At 39.8% G+C, this 24854-nt stretch overlaps 1 protein-coding gene across 1 annotated transcript in view; it reads right to left on the bottom strand.

Annotated features, from left to right (window-relative positions):
- lsamp (limbic system associated membrane protein) overlaps positions 1–18190 on the bottom strand; it is a 160606-nt gene extending 142416 nt beyond the window's left edge. Inside the window, exon 1 of the mRNA XM_026341770.1 lies at positions 17810–18190. Coding sequence (XP_026197555.1) covers positions 17810–17964 — 155 coding nt within the window. The 5' untranslated portion in view covers positions 17965–18190. The remainder of the gene's footprint in view (positions 1–17809) is intronic.
- Between the last annotated feature and the right edge of the window lie 6664 nt (positions 18191–24854).

Below are 24854 nucleotides of genomic sequence, written 5' to 3' on the forward strand. Positions count from 1 at the left end.
CTGAATGATTTGAATTTGAATTCTCATAAAAGTTGGGGCTTTTTTGAAAATAAATAAAAACTTGAGTTTGGGAATTGTTAATTACAAAGACCTTCATAACAGCATATGCCTTTCCATAATCCTTGAAGACACACACACTAATTTTTACCAGAAAACAAGATGAAACATGGACTCCAGTCCATCTGACATGAGCACAGAGCTGATGTATGGCTTCCTCTTTGCGTAGCATAGTTTCAGTTTGCATTTCTGCATGCAGTGATGGACTGCAGTAAGTAACAACAGTTTTCCATCACTGCTCCACTGTTGGATGCCTCACCAGAATGGTGTTAAATGTGTGTGTGTATGTGTGCAAATGTGCTTACACGTGCACACAAATGATGAGAAAAGACATGGGCAAACATTAATTTCTATGATGTAAAAAAATGCACATCCACTACACTGTATGCGCATGCAGACAGCATTTAATTAAACAATTACAACAACATGCTCAGCAAATGTTTCCATCCAATGAGGATGGTTGAAGCCATGCATACTAGTGAAAAATATCTACTGCACAAATACTGTACATATGACGTGGTGTGTGGATAGAGATTAATCAGATTATGGAGATTGTCACAGGGGCCAGTGCATTTGGCACTAAACTCGGCCTGCAGGCACTCACTGTTCCCACAGTAGAAAATACATAAGTAGGGTTTGTCTGCAACTTGCCAACTCTGTAATCAAAGTAGAGAAGAGAAGACTTCCTCAAGAGTGTGTATTCTTTTATAGCTTGTATTTTGAGACCCAAATTAGAGATGATGCAAGAAATAGTTGTGTAACAACTTGATTTTATGTAATACTGACACTGGTTTCTTGTTGGCAAAAAACCCAACGAGGAAATTAAGCTGCATGATTTTATTATTAAGCAGTAAAGTTAGTTAAAGTACTAAAAACTGATGTTCAAGTGTAATATGCCCAATTGAAAATAGAACAGCATATTATAGCACTGCCAAAAGATAAAACCAACTGTAAATATCATTCTATGCCAAGTAGATGTGTAATGATGAATGAATATACTTTTGGAATCACTTTCAGTGATACATGACACAAACTGGACAAACTGTAGATTTTGTATTTGCATTTAAGTCATAAAGAATTTAGGTTTATCTAAAGGCAAAACTAGGAGCCTACCTGGTACCCACTGTGTGTATATGCCATGAATATCAACAAACAAGTCTGAGCAGAGAACACACATCACGTTTCCAGCTGTGTTTGCTATATGCTGTATATGTGTTCAAGTTGGGTAATTGTTGCCTGAAGCCCAGAGGATCGCATCCTCAACAATGTGACTGAGCCGATTGTATACAGTTCTGATCTGAAGGACCCTAATTGGCGGGCTCTCTGCTGCTGAAACTGCTGCATGTCTCAGAAGTGGCTTTGCCTTATGATTGATTATAATTATGGCTTTCCTGCAAATCCTGGCTTTCCTGGGTGGGCGAGCTAACATGTCTGGCAGAGGCTTAGATGAGGGGGTAAAGCACAGTAATATTCTGTGAGGACACACAAACATGAGACACACACACACATACATCCACACACACACACACACACACACACACACTTCTTTTCTCCCAGTCCTGTTCTTGAACAGTGGATATGGGAGTTTGACAAAACCAGTCAATTAAGAAGAAGCACTGGCTTCCTCTGGAGGAAGCACAGAGGAGAAAATTGGAGAGAAGCTGAGAGAGAAGAGGATGAGAGGCAAACAGATATAATGCAAAAGAGGACGATGGTGAGCACGAAGGCAAGAGACCAGCAATGCACTCCAACTGCATGTATATGTGGTTGTCTAAGAGACGTATCAATAATATCCACACGTAAAGTAAGTTTGCATGGGGATTGTTCATGGAAGATTCTCCACTACATACCTGTAACAGCAGGCACCGTAACATGCTCACATTGAGTATATAGGGAAGAAACCCATAAAGCCAGAGATAGAGAGACATTGGAGTTGCTCGTGTCTAAGAGAGCATTAAACAGAAGTGTGAAAAAGAGCACAAATGGCAGCTTCCACATGTGGAAAATGCATAGCCTGGAGCACACTGACATTTCCACCCACTCAGTGATCAATCTCTCCCCCCTCCCCCCCCACTTTCTCTCCATCCCTGCATCTCTCCTCTCTCTGCCTCTCATCATTCTCTCTTTGCCAAATCATATGAGGCTGATTTCCTTTTCAAGTGCCAGCTTGTTTGTCACAAACAAAACTGGTATCATGTCTCTTTGTTTTCCATAATGAGATGTAACAAAGGTTAAGTGTATACATTATGTTTTCAAAAAGCCTTGCATTGTGGGGTGGTGGTGGTGGTGGGGAGTCTCATTTTCTTTGTCAGCAACCAAATTAAGACACCTGCCAAATTCTGGCAACACGGGGACTGGCAGCCGAATAGGCAGGAGGCTAAATAAAACTCTCTTGACTTGTTAGATCTTCCCTGCAGCAAAAGGGATTTTTCTATTGTTTCTCTTTTACTGTTTCTGACAGTGACACAATTGCCTAAAACCTGTTTGTTAAACAACAGTAATGTTGAGCTCTGAAGTCACACACATGCACTTGAAACCCCACCTTCAGACTTGTTACCACACACTAACACACACTAACTGAGGGCAACATCGGCTTGGAAAACACAGAAAGTTGCACGCCACACTCTTTGTCAACGGCACCATCGGAAGCAGCAGGCATGCACTTGAAAACACGTCCCTCAGGTTGTGCCTCTTTTTGTCACGGCTGCGATCGGATGTCTGCTTTCTTGTAACCAGTGATCTCTCCCTCTGTTTCTCCTCACAGAATACAAACACAACATTTATCACTTTCTCACTGTGCTCCATATGGTGGATTAACCAGCTCTGATATAATCAGATTTAAGTCAGGTGGGATGGAGCTGTAGATCCTGCACCATGTCAAACTGCTTTTAAGACTCTTGGAATCAATAGACTTCCCTAAAAAGAGTTCTTTTTCTCTCAAAATATATTTTTCTTCCCACCAGCATGGAAAAGAAAATTTAAGTTCTTGTGTTATGGCATGCTATCACACTAAATGATAAAACTCGTAGCTGTTATACTTTTGTCTTACAGTCAATAAAGGATTGTGGAGGCACAGTGTGAAACACTTGAGTTTTTCTATCGTGCAGGTCTTACACAATTGAAACTACAGAGATGTGATGATGTGTGCGAAGGAAGGAATCATTGGGATTCACAAAGGCTGTACTGTATTTTACATTTAACATAAAATTTTTGTTAAACTAAATTACTGACCCATTCAGTGAGTTGACTTGCAGCACTGAAACAATAGTGTTACAGCGACTCGCTTTTTATAAAACAAGTGAAACATGATTTAGAAGTCGCAGATGTGACTGTATTTAACTGAACAAAATATTCTAACAGATTCAAAGCTCTTATTTATTAATTATTTTTTCAGCCCCCCTCCTTTACACTGTTTCCAAATGAGTTCAGACTTACAGCAGCCTGTAAAACTTTAGCTAATATGTATTTTAATAAACCTTAACGTAATAAATTGTTGCAGAAAATGTCTAGGTGAGTGCAAAAAAAAAAAAGTAAATACAGCACAGTCAATCAAATATGACATTAATGACAGCATCCCACTGCTTATGATAATGGGAAAAGTTCATTACCATAATTAAAATGTGGATATTCTCCAGAATGGCAGTTTATTAGTACCATCACCAGTCCTCCTACTCATGCATGTCGTCATTATTTTCATTAATGTCTTCCCCACTGCTGTTGTCATTACCGTCATCATTGCCAGCATCATCTCATGGACTTTGCTTTACCATAAGGGCAACAGAAATCAGAGGGAATTGTGCAGGGCTCTGGTTTTTGTCCTTGATATAATGTGTACATTGCTCCAAACATTTGTTCATGTTTTCCTATTCTCATAAAAAGTTACTTATTGCTATTCAATAAAACAATCATTCAATAACATTTTTTGTAAGTCAAAATGGAAACTGGAAAGCTCCACTCTACTAGTTTCCTCACATGGAGTCTCGCTGTGTGTGTCTAAGACATGATACAGATGTGCAGCAATGGGCCGTACTGTAACTGCAACTGTAAGCCTAGAACAAAAATTGAGACTACCCACGGGGAAGTACTTTGCTCACTCAGACAGAAAGTGGGAATAAAACACGCAGCTGGTGCATGAGTCCTTAGCTTGGTCTCTGAAACCATCCTAGAGAGAGGTACAGTAGCTTAGTATAATAAGAGAAAAGGTAAAGTAGATTTAAGTTTTTAAGATTTTAGTTTGTACAACAGACATATCAAAATAAATAGAAAGGAGAGGAGACTAGAGGGCAGCAGAAGTTTCACATTATTAACAGAATACGAGTAGAAGCGGGGGGTTGCATCAAGCAGGGAGCAGAGTGGGACACTGCTGGACCAACTGGATAATGCTGATGCTCAGCAAATCTAAGAACACTGTTGTACAACAAGACACATCCAACTGCTGGACAACTAATTACACATCAGAGAGGAACACAGCGAGCAGACATTAAAACTGATCAGCATACTGTATGTCCTGCAAATATACCCTGTTAGTTATATCTTCTTAAGGACATGAGCAATGTTTAAAACCCCAAAATTAGCTTTTGTAGATTCACATTAGACTTTCTTATCTTACCAGTGTGTTGGGCAATGGATCTCACAAACCACAACTAGGTTTGGATATACCCTTAGGACATCCACAGTTTTTATTGTGGGTTGCCTGTAGCATCAAAGGTTTACCCAATAAGTTATGTAAAATTGAAACAATAAATAAAGAAAAACATTTAATCAGAAATAACATCATAATATTTTAAGATAAAGTAGGCACAAATATGTACAAAGAAGTCTGCAACAAACTGAGCATACGACTAGGGCATTAATGTAGACCGCGTGATTCTGCTGCCCTGGCAGAGTTGGTCTATTTTGCAGGTTAATAGCTACAGTTTTGAAGTCAGATCATGTAAAACCATCAGGTGTTGTCTGTAGCCTCTGGTGGTTCTTCAAAAAGATGTAAAAGGAAATTTTGAAGATCAAGGAACTCTTCAAACTGGGTGGTTGGGTTTTAAATCACATCATGGTGTTAGAGTGCTAAACGGAGTGAAGGCTGCAAAATCAGTCCTGAACCAAACAAAACATAATAAAAACCTAATGCGAAGATTCAAGGTAAAACAATAAAATCAATGGTCTAAGAGTGACTCAGAGTTCACCAAGGCATGTGCTAAATGCATACACCTCCACACGAGCACACATAATAGCGCGTACACACATTCACACATAAGGATACAGAGGCCTAAGCCAGGGATAACTGCCTATCTATCACCGTGTACCTCCCACCCAAGGACGCGCACAAGGCCGGGCTAAAGTTGCCCCAGCATCTCTCACTGACAAACTGCCCCTCTGTCGATTTTTTTAGTCTGTTGTTGGTGCATAAATATGAATTAAATTAAATCACCTTATGATCAAGACTTTTATAAATTTTTGTTATTCATGTCTCATTGGTACAATAGTGCGGCTTTACATTGACCAAAACAATAAATAAATACTGCAAATGATGTAGCTTTTTATTTTTCATTTATTTTTAGCATGAGACCTGAGCTGTAATCTATGTTTTAGCACATACAATATAATGAAATATCTACTGACAAGCACCTGCAGATGATGACATGATAGATTAAAGAGCTTTCAAACATAAAACTCATTTGTTTTGTAGTTAAATTATTATATATACCATCCAAGTACATGCAGATGGTTGATACAATTGTCATTGGGGTGGGGGGCATGGGGTTGCCTTTTTGTCAGGTTTCAGCAAAAGCCCCTTAAAGTTTCTGTGCACGTCCCTGCTCCCAACACAGAGTGAGAGAGATTGAACAGGATCCTAGGTACACTGCAGGAGAAAGTCAAGAAAGGCTCGAATCGTGAAAATATTCGCAAACACGGGTCAGCCTCAGCCAGGCAAGAGGCAAACGGGAGCATCTTAATTCCGGCGGACACAAATGCAGAATGTCAGTTTAGTACCTAACATGAATTTCAAACCAAACAGAAGAAAAGCAGATCGCATGCTCTGATCGCATTGCGTACCATAAGTTACTGTGGCAGAAAGAAGAACAACAAACACCTTGCTGACATCGTCGGTGTGTCTGGCGGTGGCAGAGACATCAGACAACAACTGTCCAGTGAAATGTGCTCTGGACAACTTCAGATGCAGCAGAGCCCAGCTACTTTTGTCAAAAATAATTAAGGTAACATAGACATAGTCCAGTCATGTAGTCTCTCTGATAATACAATATGGTAGAAAAGATGATTGCAGTCCATGGGACAGTTAGTGGAGTGTGTCTGCCAACCCTTTTGGTGTATTCTGCCATGGTTGATTGGATAACCATAGAGGTTTCTAATCCTTTTAACCCTGGCTTCTCACATAACTGGTAGTGGCGTGCACACACACATACACACATATACTGCTGTAGGTGTGTATAGAAATGATAATGGCACTCACGAATGCAAACAAACATACTGTAAAAGCGGAAGAGCTCCAGTCCTCTCGTCACTTCCTTCCCAGCAACATCACACAACTTACACCGCCACCGTTCATGTGTATGATTTATTTTTGAAAGCCTCTGTTGCATGGATATAAAAATTTAATGAATATGCCCTCAAGAAATAAAACAAACATTATTTTACAGCAGTGGTTTATAAGATTCTGAACCAAGCTATGGTTAAATAGGCTGAGCAGTTTCCTTCTTTTGTTTCTTCTGTGTTTGAAGACACAAAGAGCGGCTGTTAGTGCCATTTCCTCAAGGGAATATGTATTTGTACTTGGCCACCTGTTCCTACTCTTTGGGTACAATGTTTACTTCAGGCACACCACATTGCATTTCATCCTCAAGCACTGTGAGACAAAGCAATAAGATGTAAATGTCTGCAAACTTATGCATTTTAGGGGCTGTAGCAGTTAGGCAAATTGAAACTTAACTCAACTTGAATTAACTTTTTTCATGCTTTATTTGCACATAAAACAGCAAGTACAGGTCAAACTGTGATTGTAAAAGCCAGATATGGTCTTCAGGCAAAGTAATGCGGAGTCACTGAAATTCATAAACAAAAACTGTTATGGATAGGGAAAAGTGGAGCAATGTGAAGTGTGAATCATTTTAAGACAGGATATTCATAACCTATATGAGCTTAAAATGCAAGCAAACACCCATTTTGCAATATCTGCCTCTGAATATTTTTTCTCTAAGCCATAATTACTGAATGCTACCACATATTTCATATGTTTAATAAAGAACATAAACTTCTGAGATGCCACTTTCGCCAGGCCCTTTATTGTCAATGCACATAGGCATCTGTAATCTTAGTTTATGTAAATATACACATTAATGCCATAATTTATCCACATTATAGTTATATTATCATGTGTTCTAAAGTAACTAGCGACTGTCAGCTGCACATCTATGACCATCCATGCACTGGGAATAGCTTTTAATGATGCCAGTTTTATCCATGGCAACAATATACTGTACTTCCAATTTGTGAAAACTAGCAGTTGATAAAATCCTTCCTCCTCCTAACTGTCCTGACATCATTAATATGGTGTTAAATGGTTTCATATGTTTTTATTATTTATAGAAATTGACTGAACTGAACAAAGACAGCTGATTTGTATGGATACAACAAAGCAGTAACTTTAAACTAGATCTCAATACAGCACATTTTTGCATAGAACATTTCCCTTGTTGTACTCTAACCACAGTATGAATACAAACTGGCCGATCACCTTTTTATTCTTCTCTCGCTGCTAGACAGACAGACACCAGAATATAGCACCGGCTGTCCTCAGGTGATGTAAGAGCCTTTGTACGCAAACAACCTTTTAAATGTGAGTGCACTGCAGTGCTTTAGCTAATGAAGTTTAAGTGCTGAACATCAGGTAATAATGAATTAGTCAAGCCTGCAATGTACTCCCGGGTCACATCCAGGTCTCTACAAGCCCATAGGTGGTAGCTGACAAGCAGGCTTTGTCGAGGGTCAATGACACATTACAAAAAAAGATAGAAAAAAAAAAAAGAGCTAGAGCCATGAATCGGGAACTAGCAGTAATCAATATTTGAACTACTCACTGGGGGACCTGATTTAATTGGAGGTAATCGCATACCATGTAGAGACACGAGTGAGATTTCTGTAATTGGAAACAATGTTGTTCCATTGGGTAAAAGAGTGAATTTAACTGAATGGGAATGATAAAAAGGGCAAAAGAGATTAGCGATGCTAATTTTACCTTGTTAACGCAAAAACCTCAAGATATAATCCCACCATGCTCCATACATTTAAAATTAAGGTTTTTCAGTTAAACTTTTCAACAACTGGCACAGTTAAAGGTATACAAATCACAGGGGGATATAGAGCAAGTAGGCCATGGAGCCGATCACACATCTCCATCTCTTCAAATGCCAAATGCACAAGAGAGAAACTCTAATTAATCTCTTGCACCTTTACCACTGTGGCCGTTTCATGCTATTTTCTCTTGAAATGGAAAGTAAAACTCAGTATGATAATGCAGATCAAAACCTGTTTCCATTAAGTCTACTTACAACATGTCTGTGAAACAAATTCAAACGGTTTCTCTTGGGGTGCACATGAGATTTTCCTGGTACAAGTGGATAATATGATTGTGCAGCTGAACGTCACTTAAAACATAGTAGCTTAACAATTTTTTCTATGCTGATTGAAAATCATTAGTTGATTAAAGCACATATAACTTCAATGGGTGCTGTATTAACCTAAGCAGTGGGTGATTGACCAAGATGCAAAGTGGCACTCCACATAAATAAGGTATTGTTCACTTTTTTCCCCCCCATTAACAGGTGTTGCTGCCATCTCCAAAACCTGGCTGATTTCCCCTCACTAGGTAAATGGTTTCAAAGTAATTTGCACAGATAAAATAAGAATAACTAATTCTTTCTTTCGTAATATCATGTGTGTGTTTTTTTTTTTATCATGAATAACAATTTCTTCACTCACATGTTCAAGGTATAATGCTTTTTTTTTTTTTTTTTTGTAAAAAATCCAAAGATAAAGGAAAGAAAAACATCAGATACATTATCTAGCAATAGCCTTTCTAATTACAGCATGCACCATGCAACCAAATCATCATATTCAAAGACCACTCTCAGCTACTTAATTGTAATAACAGTACCGTATGCTGTATAATTAAAGCATTAAATCAAACACTGTATTTCAGAGGGGCAAAAAAAATTTTCAAATTAGATCATCTTTGATAATGAGAAACAATGAGCTCAGGAGTCAACTGACTTTCATCATCAATAACACTGTCTTCACTGGCATTTAGAAATGAGATGGGGCATTACAGCAATTAACAAAGTTGTTGCAAGAATTACAGATACTGCCACAATAAGCTATCCACATTGCTGCTCTTGGTCGTCTAGAGGGTTTACTATATGTTTAACCTTAAAGACAGCATGCTTACATCATTCACACAGGTCAAAATAGAACAAGCACCCCTACAAGTATAAAAATGGCATTGTTCAATAAAGAGTGGATCTACCATGTTATATATTCCTTGTAGCATCCAACATGACACGACCACTCATTACATCTGTTTATTACTACTACTCACTGCAAATGAATTATTATATTCCCATGCTTTAAAGTGACTAAGTGTAGCTACATTTTAGCAGTGTGGGTGGTTCATGTGTTTTTTTCTGAATCCACTTCAGCCCTACAAACATGCTTTTCACACAGCGACGAAACATATTTGTCCTGTACCTTTGTTGTTTATAAGGTTTCTTGTTTTGTATATTGATGAAAATATATTCAGTAACTACTAAGTGTCTCCACATATTTCAGATTAGTGTCATTAAATACACGCATGGATACTCACTAGTTATAAATCGCCAACTACATTGTCAGCTAAATGTAAGAGTAGGACAACAAAGCAGAATAATAAATTGAATTGCCTCACATCCCTGTCATACAGGAATGAGTATAAGTTATTAGTATGTCATGTGCTCGTGTGGCTGCAGGCACAGGACACAAAAACATGAAGAAACACTAATTCCGTAAAAAAAAAGCATACTTTAAGAAACGCAGGGATTCAGAATACACAGACACATCACATGGATGCTTTTTAACGCTTTGTAAGTAAAGCAGTATAATTTAAATAAACATATACTTCACTGACAACATCTACGTGCACCATGAAACCACATCTCTTATCATAGTGTGATGCATCCTGTTCAGTTTGTATCAGTAAGCAGTTTTATGGTTTGTTTCTGCTGATCTTGGAAGAGATTGGGGGGGTGAGGGGGGGGTAAACAATGACTGTGCCCATTCAGGACTATACTTACTGCAGGCCTCTAATCTGCTTTAAAGCCATGTGGATTTACAGCTGCGGGGACACAAGTCATCACAGCTGAAAAACACACATGTTTCAGCTTTAATTTGAACTCATCCTGACTGGAAGATTTAAATGTATTTAACCTGCTTCCAAAATTCCAGCTCAACCCTTGTTTATTCACTTTATACATTTGCCTCATTTCATGCTAGGGTTACCAATAGACTTAAAGAGCATAAAATTAAAGTCTAGTCTATGCATCATGCTTTTAAAATACCCATGCAACTCAAGTGATTTGTTTAATCACAGATTTCATGTTTTGTGACATTTCATGCTCTAGTTAAATTTAGTCACATGTAGTTACATGCATAGACGCATAAATGTATCTCACATCAATTAATAAAGGAGAATGTGCAAGTACATCTTTTCACAATTACAGCCAGTTCTACAGGGAGACAGATATAGGAAGGTCACTGCTGTTTACAACTTTATTCTTTGAGCCTTATACCTAGTGAATTGTGAACTGCATGTGCATTATTTTACAGTAAGAAGACTAGAACTCAGGTTTATGGATTAAGGCTTTTAGTTTGAAAATCTCCACTAAAGGTAATAAACACAGGAGTCCTTGTGAGTTTTTTTTTTTTTTTTTTCAATTCCTAATTCTGGTTTGTACACACAAGTTTTACATGACACCTAAATTGAATGAAAACTGGCTGTATAATAGCTGTCAATTTGGAAACTTCCATCAGTGAGTATGTTTTTAAAGCAGCTATAGTGATTTTGTAATTAATCATGATGGCACACATGCAATGATACTAAACCTCTGAAAGTTGAAAGCTCTATTACAAGGCAAAGCCTGAGTGAACAGGAGATATGTAATCATACAGGGCAGTGAGAAAGACACACAACAACAGAGTACATTAGGTTCTGAATAATGATTACTTGCGCTGTACCATTTTTAAAACTACATCTCCTGCAGCTCTGTAACACACTGACATTTTTAGGTTTCCTGAGAACAATAACAATACTCTTCCACTCTACTTCTACTGCCATCGCCTATAGGTAGCCAGAGGCTGTGAGAAATTGCTGAGTAGTTGCACTTAGAGAGAGTCTGACCACTCCAACAAAAGCCTGGTAAAGAGGGAAATGGAGTGGAATAGCTTTTAGGGAGAAGCACGGCTTTAATATTCTGTTGTATCAAAAATATTTCTGGTTTTGGCTTCCCTGCTTGAGTTATTCACAAAAACACGTTGAACGCACAAAATGAAGAGCTCAGTGTCCTGATATGTTTTCTCAAGAAGAACCAGCAAACATCAAACTACAGTTGGAAGCATATCTGGTTGGGAAACCCACTGAACTGTTGAAGACTGCAAGCTACAGATGAGCGTGTCAGAGCCATGTCAAAAGACTGCACGCTGTCTCGGCAGGCCATTATTCAGATCCTACGGACCAAGATGAAAGCCTCTGGAACTTGTGGTAGCTCACAACCGTTCCAAAAGACTTCGTAAAACTTTGAGGAATTGGCAAAATATCAACCAAACCCATCCCCCGTAGTTTTCCCCCCCTCACCTCTGCAATGTCCCAAGCCAAAATGGGGACAAGACGATAATGACCCAACTGGCAGCCACTCAGCTCTCCCACTGTAGCATCATGAGTGAAAATGAAATTGATTTGAAAATCCTACGCCGGCCCGGGCTGGAACAGAAGGGATTATTGTGCTGATTGTACTAATACTGTGTCCCTGCCCTCCCCCCCTCCCTCCCACTCTAATTCTACCCATCACACTCATCTGACTTCCCTCCATTTATGCCTCTCTTTCTTGTCGAGGGCTCTTTGGCAATCATTCTTTCCTTTTTATACATTTTCCTTTATTGTTCTCATATAAAAAAAAAAAAAAAAAAAAAACTTGATCTCGTTCTTCCCTTTCCTCTTGCTTGACTTCATGCTCACTTTGCGAATCAGGTTAAGATAGCACAGCTGGTGGTGGTGTTAGGGTGGGGTGGGTGAGACAGAGGGAGGCCTAGGGATGCTCTAAACTGTAAAAGAAAAAAAAAGCAGCATTCCAATCTGATGAGCTGTAGAGAGAAAAATAGAGCCCCCCCGGGGCCGCACATCTCAAATTATGTTGCACGGTTGCCCTCTGCCCGGAAATGCAGACATTGATCTGTTTTTCCTCTGTCCAGTTGGAATACAGCCTGGACTGGATTGCCCGCAGTATCCCCTTACCAAGGCTTTTTACTGTCTGTGAAAATAAATACCTGCACTTCATCTCATCATAATTTAATGTGACAACAGGAAATGTTGATTATAGATCAGTCCTATGGAATATTAGTGAGAATACATCCATTTTTGTGACATGTATTCACAAATGATTTTTTTTATTACAGTAATAACTATATTAGAGTGTCAACAGTGAACACAGGTGAGTTGGCGAATGAAGACACAGAGCAGTGAGTTAATGTGGCACCAGGGCCCCTGTGATTAACAGGTTAGCCAGAAAAACAGTGCTGATGACTTCACGTGATCCCAGATCTGTTGGTTCTTTCAAAGTCATGTTGAGCCTGTTGTCCTGGCAACATATTTACAATCTCAATCCAATTTGGGAGTCAGCGTGAACTAAATACCATGTTGTGTTTAAACAGCGTCAAAACAGGAGGTTCATCCTTTTATGGATGTGCTATTCTCTCATGGGTGGCCCATTGAAATTAGGGACATGATGACACATACACACACAAACACACACATGTGAAGTGAATAACTAATGCAGTACAACATTATAGATAATGTGTGTGTCTGCATATGAGAGAGCGAATCGTAGGATTGCACTATTAGAACATATAGAATTAGTCATTTGAAATTAATTCATCTCAAATAAACTCTACACTTTTGCCTCCTACCTGTGTCTCAGAGGATGAGTCTCCCTGTCGATACCCTCTATATTGAAATGGGCTTAAGTTCTGTGCCATCTGTCCGTTTTAATTAACTCCACACTTTTGGAGAGTTCAACACTTTTTGAACAGGCTACATCAGGCGTGTTTTAATCAGGTATCCTCCTATTTTTTCCATTTCTTGGAAAAGAGGAACATCACAGAAATAATGTACATGTTTAGGGAGGAGAGTCATATTACATTTTACCAAGTATTAATATGAACAACATGCTTACAAAGAGTGATTCTCTAACCCTTAAATATGTCCATTTCTTTAATTTACTTTTTTCCCTAGTGCACTACATATATATGTACATACATGTTATTTATTTGTAAAGAATGCTCACATGACAATTACTGTATGGGTTAATATATTTAAAGTTGTTACTCATCATGATTCCAGTTAAAAAAGAAAAGAAATATCATTATCATGTGTGAACAGGCAGCAAGAAGCCAGACTGTTGGGTGGTTTGTACAGCAAAACCACTCAACAACTAGTTTACCAGAAGTATTAGTCTGTACTGTAAACGCTTGTGTAATAGTCAGAGTGTGTGACCCTTGCAGCAGGAATCTTTATCAAACTATAAACTACATAAGCACAAGGAGATAACTTGAGTCCTCTATTGGCAAATGGCAACAACTGTTCATTCAGTACAGGTTTTCTTGGATTAGTGCCATGTGGACTGTACAATTAGACTGCTCTCCGGTAGGATATTAAGTGAATGTGAGCTAATTTCCAACATTTGTTAAGTCTATGTTCTTTGGAATGTGGCTAATAAACACCGCAGCTCTCAAAGCCATCAGAGTTCAATAGTTTAGGATAGAATAGCGCAAATGAAAATATGTATTCACTATTTTGAGGCATTATGAATTGCCTTGGAACTTGAAGGAGACCAACATCATATCGTATGCAGAGTTTAAGACTCTCTCCATAGTATCTGGCTGACTTACTCAAACGAAAGGCAGAGTTCCGGGGCAAGTTTTGACAATAATTCTCTTAGGAGCAAAGCACAAGTGCAGAATCATCTTCCCTGAAAGTAACAAGCCAGGCAGAGTGTATTGTCAAAGCACAGATAATTGACCCAGAGGAGGGCAATCTCAGAGACTGTGTCATTAATGCTTTAATAAGCAATTGTCAATTATCGGGCCTTCGCCTGACATTGCAACCTTCCCCTTAAGGCCCGTGTATAGAGGGGGACTCTAAAAAGCAATTAAAAAGTAAACTATTGTGACACAGAAATAGCTTGAAGAAATTTGTGAAACTTTTCTTTTTCTTCTTCTCAGACTCATATTGTGACTTGCTGAGGACGATAGGAGTTTGATTTCACTTGTTGGCGTCATCCTTATAAAAAAACAGACTAAGTCACCATGGAAGGAGACTCTGAAATATGGAGTGTTTTTCAGTGACCTAAATCTTATAGGTCTGAAACATGACTGCCGGGATACGGGCCTAGATTTAATATGCTGGTACTTACGTTCAGGCTTTCCAGGGGCAAATGTCACTTCAAGCAGATACAGTTTTTTTAAAGTCCCCCTTTAGAGCAAAGAGACAGCTGGGGGACAAAAGTAAGACCCAAATAGTCGATAATCTTTGAACTCAACACAGAGCCACTACACCATTAAAATACTAATAAAACTAAGATGCAGCATGGTTCCCCTGCTCACCTCTGAGAAAAAGCATGTTACACAAGACCAATTAGGTATCCCAAGAAAGTATATCATAAAGCTTTACCACTCACACGTCACAAGAGTTTAATTGTGCAGCCCACTGCACACTAGATGAGCTCTGATTCCCTTCATACTCCAGCTGATGGTATAGAAATGTGCATCTAACCCTGTCAAACACAGGGACTAACTGTGGAAAAAAAAAACTTTCTCCTGGACTAAACCCTTGATGACCTGCTTTGGCAAAAGGGTTTAAAGATTAAAAGTAGCTACGTCTGACACCTACTTTAAGAGAACAAACGGAAAAACGGGTATAGATTGTCTGTGTATCAACACTATGTTCTGGCTACAGTATGTGCACCTGTCATAAAAAAGTACTAGTAGATATTTGAATTACTCAAAACATAAAAAAAAAATTAAAATATCTGATTATTAATGTTGCCTTGTATTAATCTAGAGTATTTCCATCATGATTCGTAATATATTTTTAAATGTGGGTTTAAAAAGTCCTACAAACTGAAGCAATGCATTCAATATTTTCACAACCAGGATCGATTAATGTATAGCTTTAACCGTGAGTCATAATGTTGGTGGGAATCTGAATGTTTTAAGCTTAAAGAATAAGACTAAGTTTGGTTATTTATTCAGCACGACACAGTTCTGGGACCCTGTTAAAAATAAAATTCATTTCTCATTTCAGTTGCTAGGCCTGCTGCTGTGACTTCTGTCACAGTGGCTGTTTCACCACATACTGTTTCTCTACTCCAGCACTGCTCCTCTTGTGCCATGAATGTCACGACTGCAGCCACAAGCTCCACTGAAGGAGCACAGACCTTATTACACCCCCAGGTCACCAATATCCCCTCAGCCTTCACAAAACCCAGCTTATGGAATCAGATACATTGTGTAGCACGACAAATTACTACCCAACGGCCTCCCACCCCAGCTCAAAGTTCTTGCATTTTAGTCTTCATGTTTTGTTTTTTTGGTTTCTCCCCCCCCCCCCTTACCCCCGTATCCAATTTGTCAGGTGGAAACTGGGTGTGAAAAATGGTTGTGTTTTTCAGTGGAGCCACAGGGGTCTGAGTTGCAGTTTATCCTTGCATGACTGACAGTAAATAAGATTGATCACTAATGCCACCAAGACACATTACAAACATCAAATTAATTATGGCATCCACTGAGTGATCACCACAGATAATTATTCATAGATCGTTTATCAGGGATAATGGTAAAATAGTGGACTTAGGATGCAAGTGTGTTCTTGGAAAGGAAAATCTAATTTGGCTCTGGCTGAGTGCAAAGCCTGCCATCACTTTTAAAGGAAACAGACTGACTGGGTGACTAAACGGCTGAATATAGCAAAGACACAGTCAATTGGATTTGGAAAGTGAAACAAATAGCTGTGACCCCTGGTGAGTTCAACAGTAACTGAGTCAGCTGACTAATTTGATCAGCAGCTACCTGAATGGATGGTACCTGTTTGCAAGAAGGAATCCATTAAAGGGATTTATGCCCCTTGTGTGTGTGTGTGTGTGTGTGCCATGAGCTTGCTTATGGCACATGAGCAAACAGGTTGTGTGTCTGCAGGCGTTCTGACAGACCGTGTTAAAGGTCTATCCCATAATTGCATTCTATATTCTCACAGTAAGCAGGCAAGACAGAGCAGTGGTTTGGTAAATACACCACCCAACTTAAGGGAGGTGGAGGTAGGGCGTGAGTGAGGGCAGGAAGAGAGAAAAATCTATGTGATTGAGTGTTACGTGGGGAAAACATTCCTCCAGTGGACTTCAGTGCGTTCCCTGAGAGGGGGCTTGGGGGGGGGGAGGCAGAGCGCCGGATCTGACAACAATCCAAACAACCAAATCTAAATCCTCTTGCATTTACAGCCTGTCACAAACACATGGCTGTGGTCACGTGGTCACTGACATCTGCCCAGCAATATCACAATAGACAGAGCTGACAGCTTACATTGTCTAGGAAGTGATGAAGTGGGGGGGGGGGGTCAAACAGGGAGGCACAAAACTGACTCCACTCATCAGACAAAAGTGGATGATATAGGATCCTGATATGCATGTAGGTGTAAACAATGACGTAAAGCAAGTTAGGATTAAATTATTTTCCTTTTTATACTGATGGCACTGCATCTTCTTGTCCCCTATAGGCAGCATGTGGTATTTTTTTAAACATCCCACAGGGAATTATAGAAACTAAACTCCACTGCACTGTTTTTGTTTCCTCGCATCATCAGTTTGCGTCTAGGGTCGATATCTGTGCCATGAACACACACACACACACGAACACACACACACGCACACACACACACACGCACAGAGGCAGCATCTCTAGACAGCGTGACGCACCAATCAAGAGGTTCTTGACTTTCGTGTTTTTTTGTTTTTTTGTTGTTTTTTTTTTGGAGAGGGAGCCTCGGTGCTCACAGCTTCGGTTCTCTGTGCATCACATGAGCGACAGTGTTTGAGCTTTATGTTTATCTTCATTAAAGCCGACTCCATCAGGACTATTATCTGTTTATTAATGGGAATATTACACTGGAGCGGATTCCTCCAGGAACGGATGAGGAGATACAAGTTGAAACCCCGGTCACATCAACTCAAGCATCTCCCGCTATGCTTTTTTTTTTTTTTTTTTTTTAATCTTGTAAGAAACATTTACCACAGTGAAAATCTAAATAACCTTCCTCAACATATGAACGCAGTCCCCCGTTTGCTACGGCGAGCTGTGGCACGCAGACTCCGTGCAGACTCCGTTGAAGATGCTGCTCCGGATCTCGACAGACACGGGAGGAGAGTGAAAGTTGGAAGATAACACTTACTTTATGATGGCTGTGTCGCCCTGGCGGGTGGTGATGTTGTCGGTGGCCCGCTGCATATCCACACTCCGGACAGGGAATCCTGTGGGGATAAGACATAGCAGTCTGAAAAATGATGCTTGCAATTGCCTCCAACACGCTTTGCGTCCGGCTTGCATTTTAAAGCACAGGAGCGCGCGTTCGGCAGCTATAAATCCAGCGATAAAAAAAAAAAAAAAAGAAGGGAGAGTAGTTGTCCAGACTTCTCGGAACACGCGGAATGCCTTAGGTCCAAAGCAGTCCGGGACGGATGGGTTCCCTAAAACACTTTTGAGACCTATGCGTGCGTTTTTGCGCGGGATCCTCGCTCTATAGTCCACTAATGTGCAGCGCTCTCCGCGTAAAGTCACGGCACAGCCAGCAGCAGCGATAGAGAGAGGATTGCTTGTGTTCACTGAAAATCATTCCCCAGCACCTCTCTCTCCCTCTCCCTCTCTCTCTCTCTCTCTCTCTCTCTCTCTCTCTCCCTCTCTCCCTCTCTCTCTCTCCCTCTCTCTCAGATTATCCAGCCGTCTGGCTGAGATACTCCCCTCATTGGTTGTCAGGACAACAGCACCACCTGAGGTCCCTTTCAGTGAGACACAACTTAGGACACGAAAAAAAAGGTGAAAGAAGTGAACCAATCTCGTGCAGGAATATTGTGATGAGCAGTTAGGATGAGGATTTTGTGTCATTTTGTCACAAAAGTGAAGTGGGGACGAGGAATAATGACACTTTCTGTGAAATTTAGTAGAATATAATCTATTCATCACACCACATATATCATTTGTTTCAACTGCCTAGGTTGTGCATTAAGACACTGTCCTTGTGTGAATCACTACCGAATCGCATTATTATTACAAGGCTTCAAACAAACTATACGCTCAAACAAGTGTGCACTTAATTTAATTAAGGTTGCCATGAAATCTGTCATTTAAGACTGTACACTGAAAGTATTTATATGTTTTAAACTTCTATAGTGACAAAACAACCCCCGCAATGTTCTGAATTTCACATCAGGAATGACTTTGAGAGAATGACGTTCAGCATTCTCTCCTAGTCTAATCTGTTTATTCGGACTTAAGTGGAAAACGGGAGAGAAAAACAAGATCCAAGAACACAAACACTCTGTTGACCATGAACAAGGCAAAGCTTGAATAGCTTAACCAGACATTATCGCTGCTTGTCTAGACTCATGAGGCTGTACATCCAATTTCAACCAAAGCAAGGATACAATTTTGAAGGTGTGACATACGAATGCAGAATGAGCTCCTAAATTCAACACTTGCCAATCAAGCACCAGCTTAATAGGCCGTGATCTAATACTCATTTGATGATGTGCTTAATGAACTGCAGAGTAACAATTTAGGCAGTGCATTTAGCACTTTATGTGATTCATAAAATACATTAATACTAATGTGAATCATTGTCAGTCGATGCACGATGTTTCTCGATTTTGTTTTGTCTCAGTGGCATTTGGTTAATAATTTACAATCATCCACGTTACAATGTTGTTAATTCTAGCACACAAACTTTCCACAAGGATGTAAGTGCAAGATGCAGCGAAAAAACAAAAAGAACCTCAATGTAGTACATTTATACTAATAGTGAATGATGTTAGCATAGCTGAAACCTGCGGCATCGCTTCCCCTTATAGCTAAAAATAAAGCAATTGTTCTACTGAACATAGTACAAGGAGTAATCCTGTTCTGCACCCTGATTGAACCAGTGACAGGCGGTGTGGTTAAGCCTCATGTGCCGCATCAGCAGATTTTAAGCACCAGACCAGACGCAAACCACCCCTTTTTAAAAACCGCCCCTACAGCAGCCGTAGCCTACTGTGACATGTAGGCTTTAAAGCGCGATTAGAGAAAATGGAAGAGTACGGCTCAAAAGGAACTGCAGCGAAGTAATTGATATCTGTGAGCGAATGAAGGTGCTAATGATAGTGCATTAGTTAAGTAGTACTAAGATGTTTCCAGCGAGGGGTGCTTGGAGAGCTGCTCCCTACTTGGCCCTTAATAATCAGTGTCTGTTACCATTTCCTCAGAGCTTCTGGAGGTTTTAGCTGTCTTGGAGATTGCACAGTTTATGAAAAAGCATATGCATTAAGAGCACTTAAAAATGGACCACTGGGCTACGGAGAGGAGAGGTGCTTCTTTGCATACAGATGCATACAAGAATGGCTTCATTGTGGTTTTTAGCTATAACTTTAGTTAGACATGCTGAGAAGTCGGTCATTGATCTGAAAGATAGTGTCGGTAATAAGTACAAATCTTCCTTGTACGGCAGCGAGATGGAGGAGGGGAGGTCAGGGACACAGCAGCTTTAACCACTTCCTAACAAAAAGGCCAGTGATCCCTCGCTCTACCCCACACTGAAGAACACAGACGAGCTGAGGGCTGGAAGACGGAGGGGTTATCGTTATGCTTGTGGAAAGCTCTCAGTGGGGAGGTTTAGACAGAAGAACTACTCATACATTCTGCTGTGGCATACACAATATAAACTGTATATAATATATTGTAAGTACAATTTCTAGGAACATAGCACTTGGTGATCTTCCAGTACTACAGACTCTTCCAATTTGAATGCAGTTGACAGCTAAATAAACACTCTGTAGGCATAGAGGCAGTCCCTTAGTTTGGTTCACTGGTGATATATACAGCACATGTTCCTCTTTGTACCACTTCTGTACTAGTCTACATAAAGCAGGAATGATAACAGATGAGTTATGAACAAGTGCAATATATACAAACATAGACATCCCCAATGATTCATTGTATCTGCTACTAGCACTGCAGAACTAAAGCAAAGGGCCAAAGATAATATTTTGGGACAATGGATGACATAATAAAGGGAAATACATAATAATTGAAATCTACTTAGCTAACTACTGCAGTCTGTGACAGATAACTGATGAAACCAACGACAGTATAAAGGAAATTACCTCCTTTGAGGGAAAAGCAGAACAAGATCTATAATTCAACTCTGTGTAGTTGAACTTAAGAAGGTGACAGAAGGGGACGCCCCGGAAGGCGTTTTTATTGAAATACACCAGAGACTAATGGAATGTGACTAGAAATCATTTCTCTGCTTCTCCACACTTGGAAAAAGGGGTGATCACACCGAATAAGAAATGATGCTGATGGTGGGATTCTCTTCAAGGTTGGATACAAACCTGCAAATGTTTCCTATGTTTGTTAGTGGAGTTCCTCTACATAGCCCCACCAATCAAAAAAGGAGAACTGGACTTGACTCTGCATCGTGTGTTTGTGTGTGTGAATTTATATCGGAAATGCAAATGTAGGGATACAAAGTACTAATGCATATTTCACTTACATTAACCCAGCATAATTCCGATTATCGTGGTCATTATTTAACACTGTTCAAAAACTCTGCAAGCACCGGGCTTTTTTCTGGGGCAATTGTATGGCTAATAGGTATAACTAATGGGCTCATAACACAGACATTCCAGTTTCATGCTTTGTTATGATACATGCTGTTTGATGTGATTACAGCATAAGAATAGAACAAGATAATTGGTTACAGTAATGTGGGTTACTGTAACCCATGGCAAGCATGTGCTGCATGTTTATATCCATTGTCTCTGTGCAATTTTCTACTGTTTGTTTCAAGCCATGCTAGTTTGAACAAAGTTGGTTGAATGACACTGTTAAGGATTATTGCAGTCTTGATTTCAGAGTCCAAAACAGCAAAAATAACCAAGTCATTGTAAATATAATCATTGTAAAATTGCGATCATCACTGCAGATATGATAATTTTGTTTCTGTCTTCCAGATACTAGATTTGAAATGTTCCAAACAGTAATAAATATGGTATGTTCATGTCAAGGCTTTCTTGGTTCACAACAAAGCATTTCTGCCCCATTTAAATAGTCGCTCGACTTGGGCGCCAATTATTAACGGGCAATCTGCTTTAAAAAGTAGGTGCTGGGAGTTTAAAAAAATGGTTTCAGAAGCAGGAACTGTCTAAGGAAAGATGTTAGCAAGCCGTGACAGCGTGGCTGTGTTAGATAGATTTTGACCATTTCTAACCAGTAAGCTGTACACGAAGGATTCACAATGATAATAACATGCAACTGTTAAAGCTTTACCAATCCTGCCTTTTACAGAGACTGTCCTCCTCTAAACTTTATCATTTGTTACAGCAGCAAAAAAAAACAAAGAAACAAATAAACAAACAATGCATGCATATTACCGTTTACTTGCAGCTGCAGTGAACAATCCATGGTCACTAACTACTTATACTTAAATAGTCTCCGTATATAATATTAATATGTTTTTAGGGGGGAGCTGGGAGTGGATAGAAGTTACAACAAAGTAGGACATTCCCACAGGAGACTGGAGTTTGATTCCAGTAAAAAAAAAAAAAAAAAGAAAAACGGCTCTGTGCCGTTTGTAAATGCAACCCCACTGTGTTTGAGCTTAATCTCAATGGAAGATTGATGTTAATGTCTTGCAAATCAAGATCTGTTTATCCGTTTACTTAATGATGTCTACAGACAGGAGGAGACAAGGTGGAAGTGAAGATGTTAGCACACACTGTAATTATGCTGTATATGCACATACAAAAACCCCACAGAGAAGATGCTAATTTAGGACAATGGGGAATGAAACTGTTCAAAAACGTGAACAATCGTGGTTTCGTCCAGCGTGCACGCACTGATGCTTCAAAGCCAAATGTTTCACTACATTTTGCTCACAAACCCAACATTTTGCCAGTGGGAGCATGCATAATTTGATTTCAAGTACTGTGCCAGTAGAAAGGTCAACAGCACACCTCACAGCAGCAAAGGGAAAGTGGAGCACAATTTTCCAGCAGCTCAGTCGTTATTGTCCCAGCTTGCAGTGCTGCTGCCTGGCCACAGCAAAATCAGCATCTCTGCCTCACTTCCCTGCATTTCCTCAGTGATAGCCAGGGACTCGTACAGTAAGCGCCGTCTTCTCTGACAGCATTTTCTTAATGGCAAGTGATCAATGAAGTTCTCTGAGCATATTGATGAGTAATACAATCCAGGAGGTAAAAAATCTCATTGTTCATCGTCCACCTGTCAGTAAATGTCTGTATTATACTGTATGTTATGTGACAATTCTTATATATAGATCTAAGCAATCCCTTTTGGATTCAGCCTTTACGTTGTGTGTCATTTTGGAATAAATGTCTTTATAGGTGAATTTTCTTTCAGTATGTATTCTTCATCCTTGCAGCCCGGCTTGATGCTGGCTGGTGAAATGCAGACTGTAAAACAGTTTCAACAAGAACACGATCTATAATAGGAGTCTGACTACCTAGCACTATCAAACCTCTGCATGAAAACAAATGGCACTCAGCTCTGTTATGAGCTATACAAGATCAATGAGATATGCTTGCCCTTTTTTCCAAGCCAAATAAGCTCAATGTCAAACCAGGGCAAGCTGCTTTAGCAAAATGTATCTCCGCACACACTCACAGTAAATATGTTTGAGCATGTACGTGTAGGGGGCAAAAAGCCTGAGACAAGAGATAAGACAAGTTCTACCCCTTAATAAAAAAGGAGAGGATGCATAATTTGTCCTGGCAGTCCTATCAAAACCTGAGTCTTGGCAACAAAATGCATGATATGCAGGAAAAAGGATACCAAGCAACATACTCAGCAGTATACTGTATCACCACCAACACACATATAACACACCTTGGCCTGAAGCCTCTCGCTCTTCTCGCCTCTTCTCTTTCTCACTGTCAGCAGAAACATAAAACAAAGCAAAACTCTGGCACCGAGCGCGCTAAATTGTAGACACGATGCTCATGTGATAGTTTTAAGTTTGGTGGGGGGTGACAGTGTGAAGACCAGTATTATTATTTTTTGTTTGTTTTTATCAATTTAAAAGCACAAAGTACATGACCAATCTCTGTCTGAACATTCATTCAGCACGGCAGGTGTGTGCTGCATTTATTATAACCTGCTGGCGAGAGAGAACGGCGATAAATGATCACCTATAGATTTATTATGTCCATTTTTGCTGCTTTGGTTTGATAAACATCTGAGTAATGTGTTCTACATTCCCAAAGAAGCAAATTTAAACTGGCACGCTGCCTACTAGTAGTGGTTGCCAACACCTTGCAACGCACAGGAAAACAAACTTCAAAGAACATATTAAGCACCAAAACACATCCCAACAGCCTCCTTTTAGGACTCCTTTGCATAAACACATAACCTTGACAAAGCTTCCGCTGGCCTGTGAGTGGTTTGTTAGCGGTGGTTAGTGGTTCGTGGTGTGTTAGCAGATGTGAACTGAACAAAACCGGCTTTTGAAAAGCGATTTCCTTCCGCAGACACAGCAATAGACGGCGTGCTCCTGATATCAATAGAGCGACTTCTATACCTGTGCTGTGTAACGGGAGTGTTTCTAAATGGTTGTTTTCTCTTCTGCTTCTATATTCTGACAGACAAACATACTGTAATTTATATTTGTTTGTGCGGATGTGTGGGAGTACGTGTGTGATGCTGAATTTTCTCACAAACAGAAATGTGTTTGTTCTGTTTCCTATTGGGTTTTCTTCTTTGCCTCAAACTTTTCATCAATATGTGCTTTGCCAAAAGCTGTTATGGTCCCAAGCCACACTTCAGATATTTCATACTGCCTCACAAGCAGCGAGGACCACAAACTTTTCCTCAATGACTATTGGAATTTTTCTCATATGGAAATGTTTTTTCTTTAACCTGAGTTTTTAAAGACATTTGGGACAGTGACATGTAGACACAAATGACCCGACCAAGGCATAAAAACACACAGCTTTCCAAAACAACACTATTATCCTGAGGTACATTAAGCGGCACGGTGCATCAGGGAACTTTCTTTCCTGTTTATTTCCAGCTCATACACAGTGAGTAATAGTGTTTGACTTTGAGTTGCTTCATTTCTGTCACAGCTCCTGTAAAATACAAAACGAAATAGTCAGCAAAAACCCTGAGTAGCATTATCAGTTAATGCTGCATTTCACATGGTCAGTGTTGAAAGAGAGCAACTG

The sequence above is a fragment of the Anabas testudineus genome, chromosome 13, assembly GCF_900324465.2.
Source record: "Anabas testudineus chromosome 13, fAnaTes1.2, whole genome shotgun sequence".
Lineage (NCBI taxonomy): Eukaryota > Metazoa > Chordata > Actinopteri > Anabantiformes > Anabantidae > Anabas > Anabas testudineus.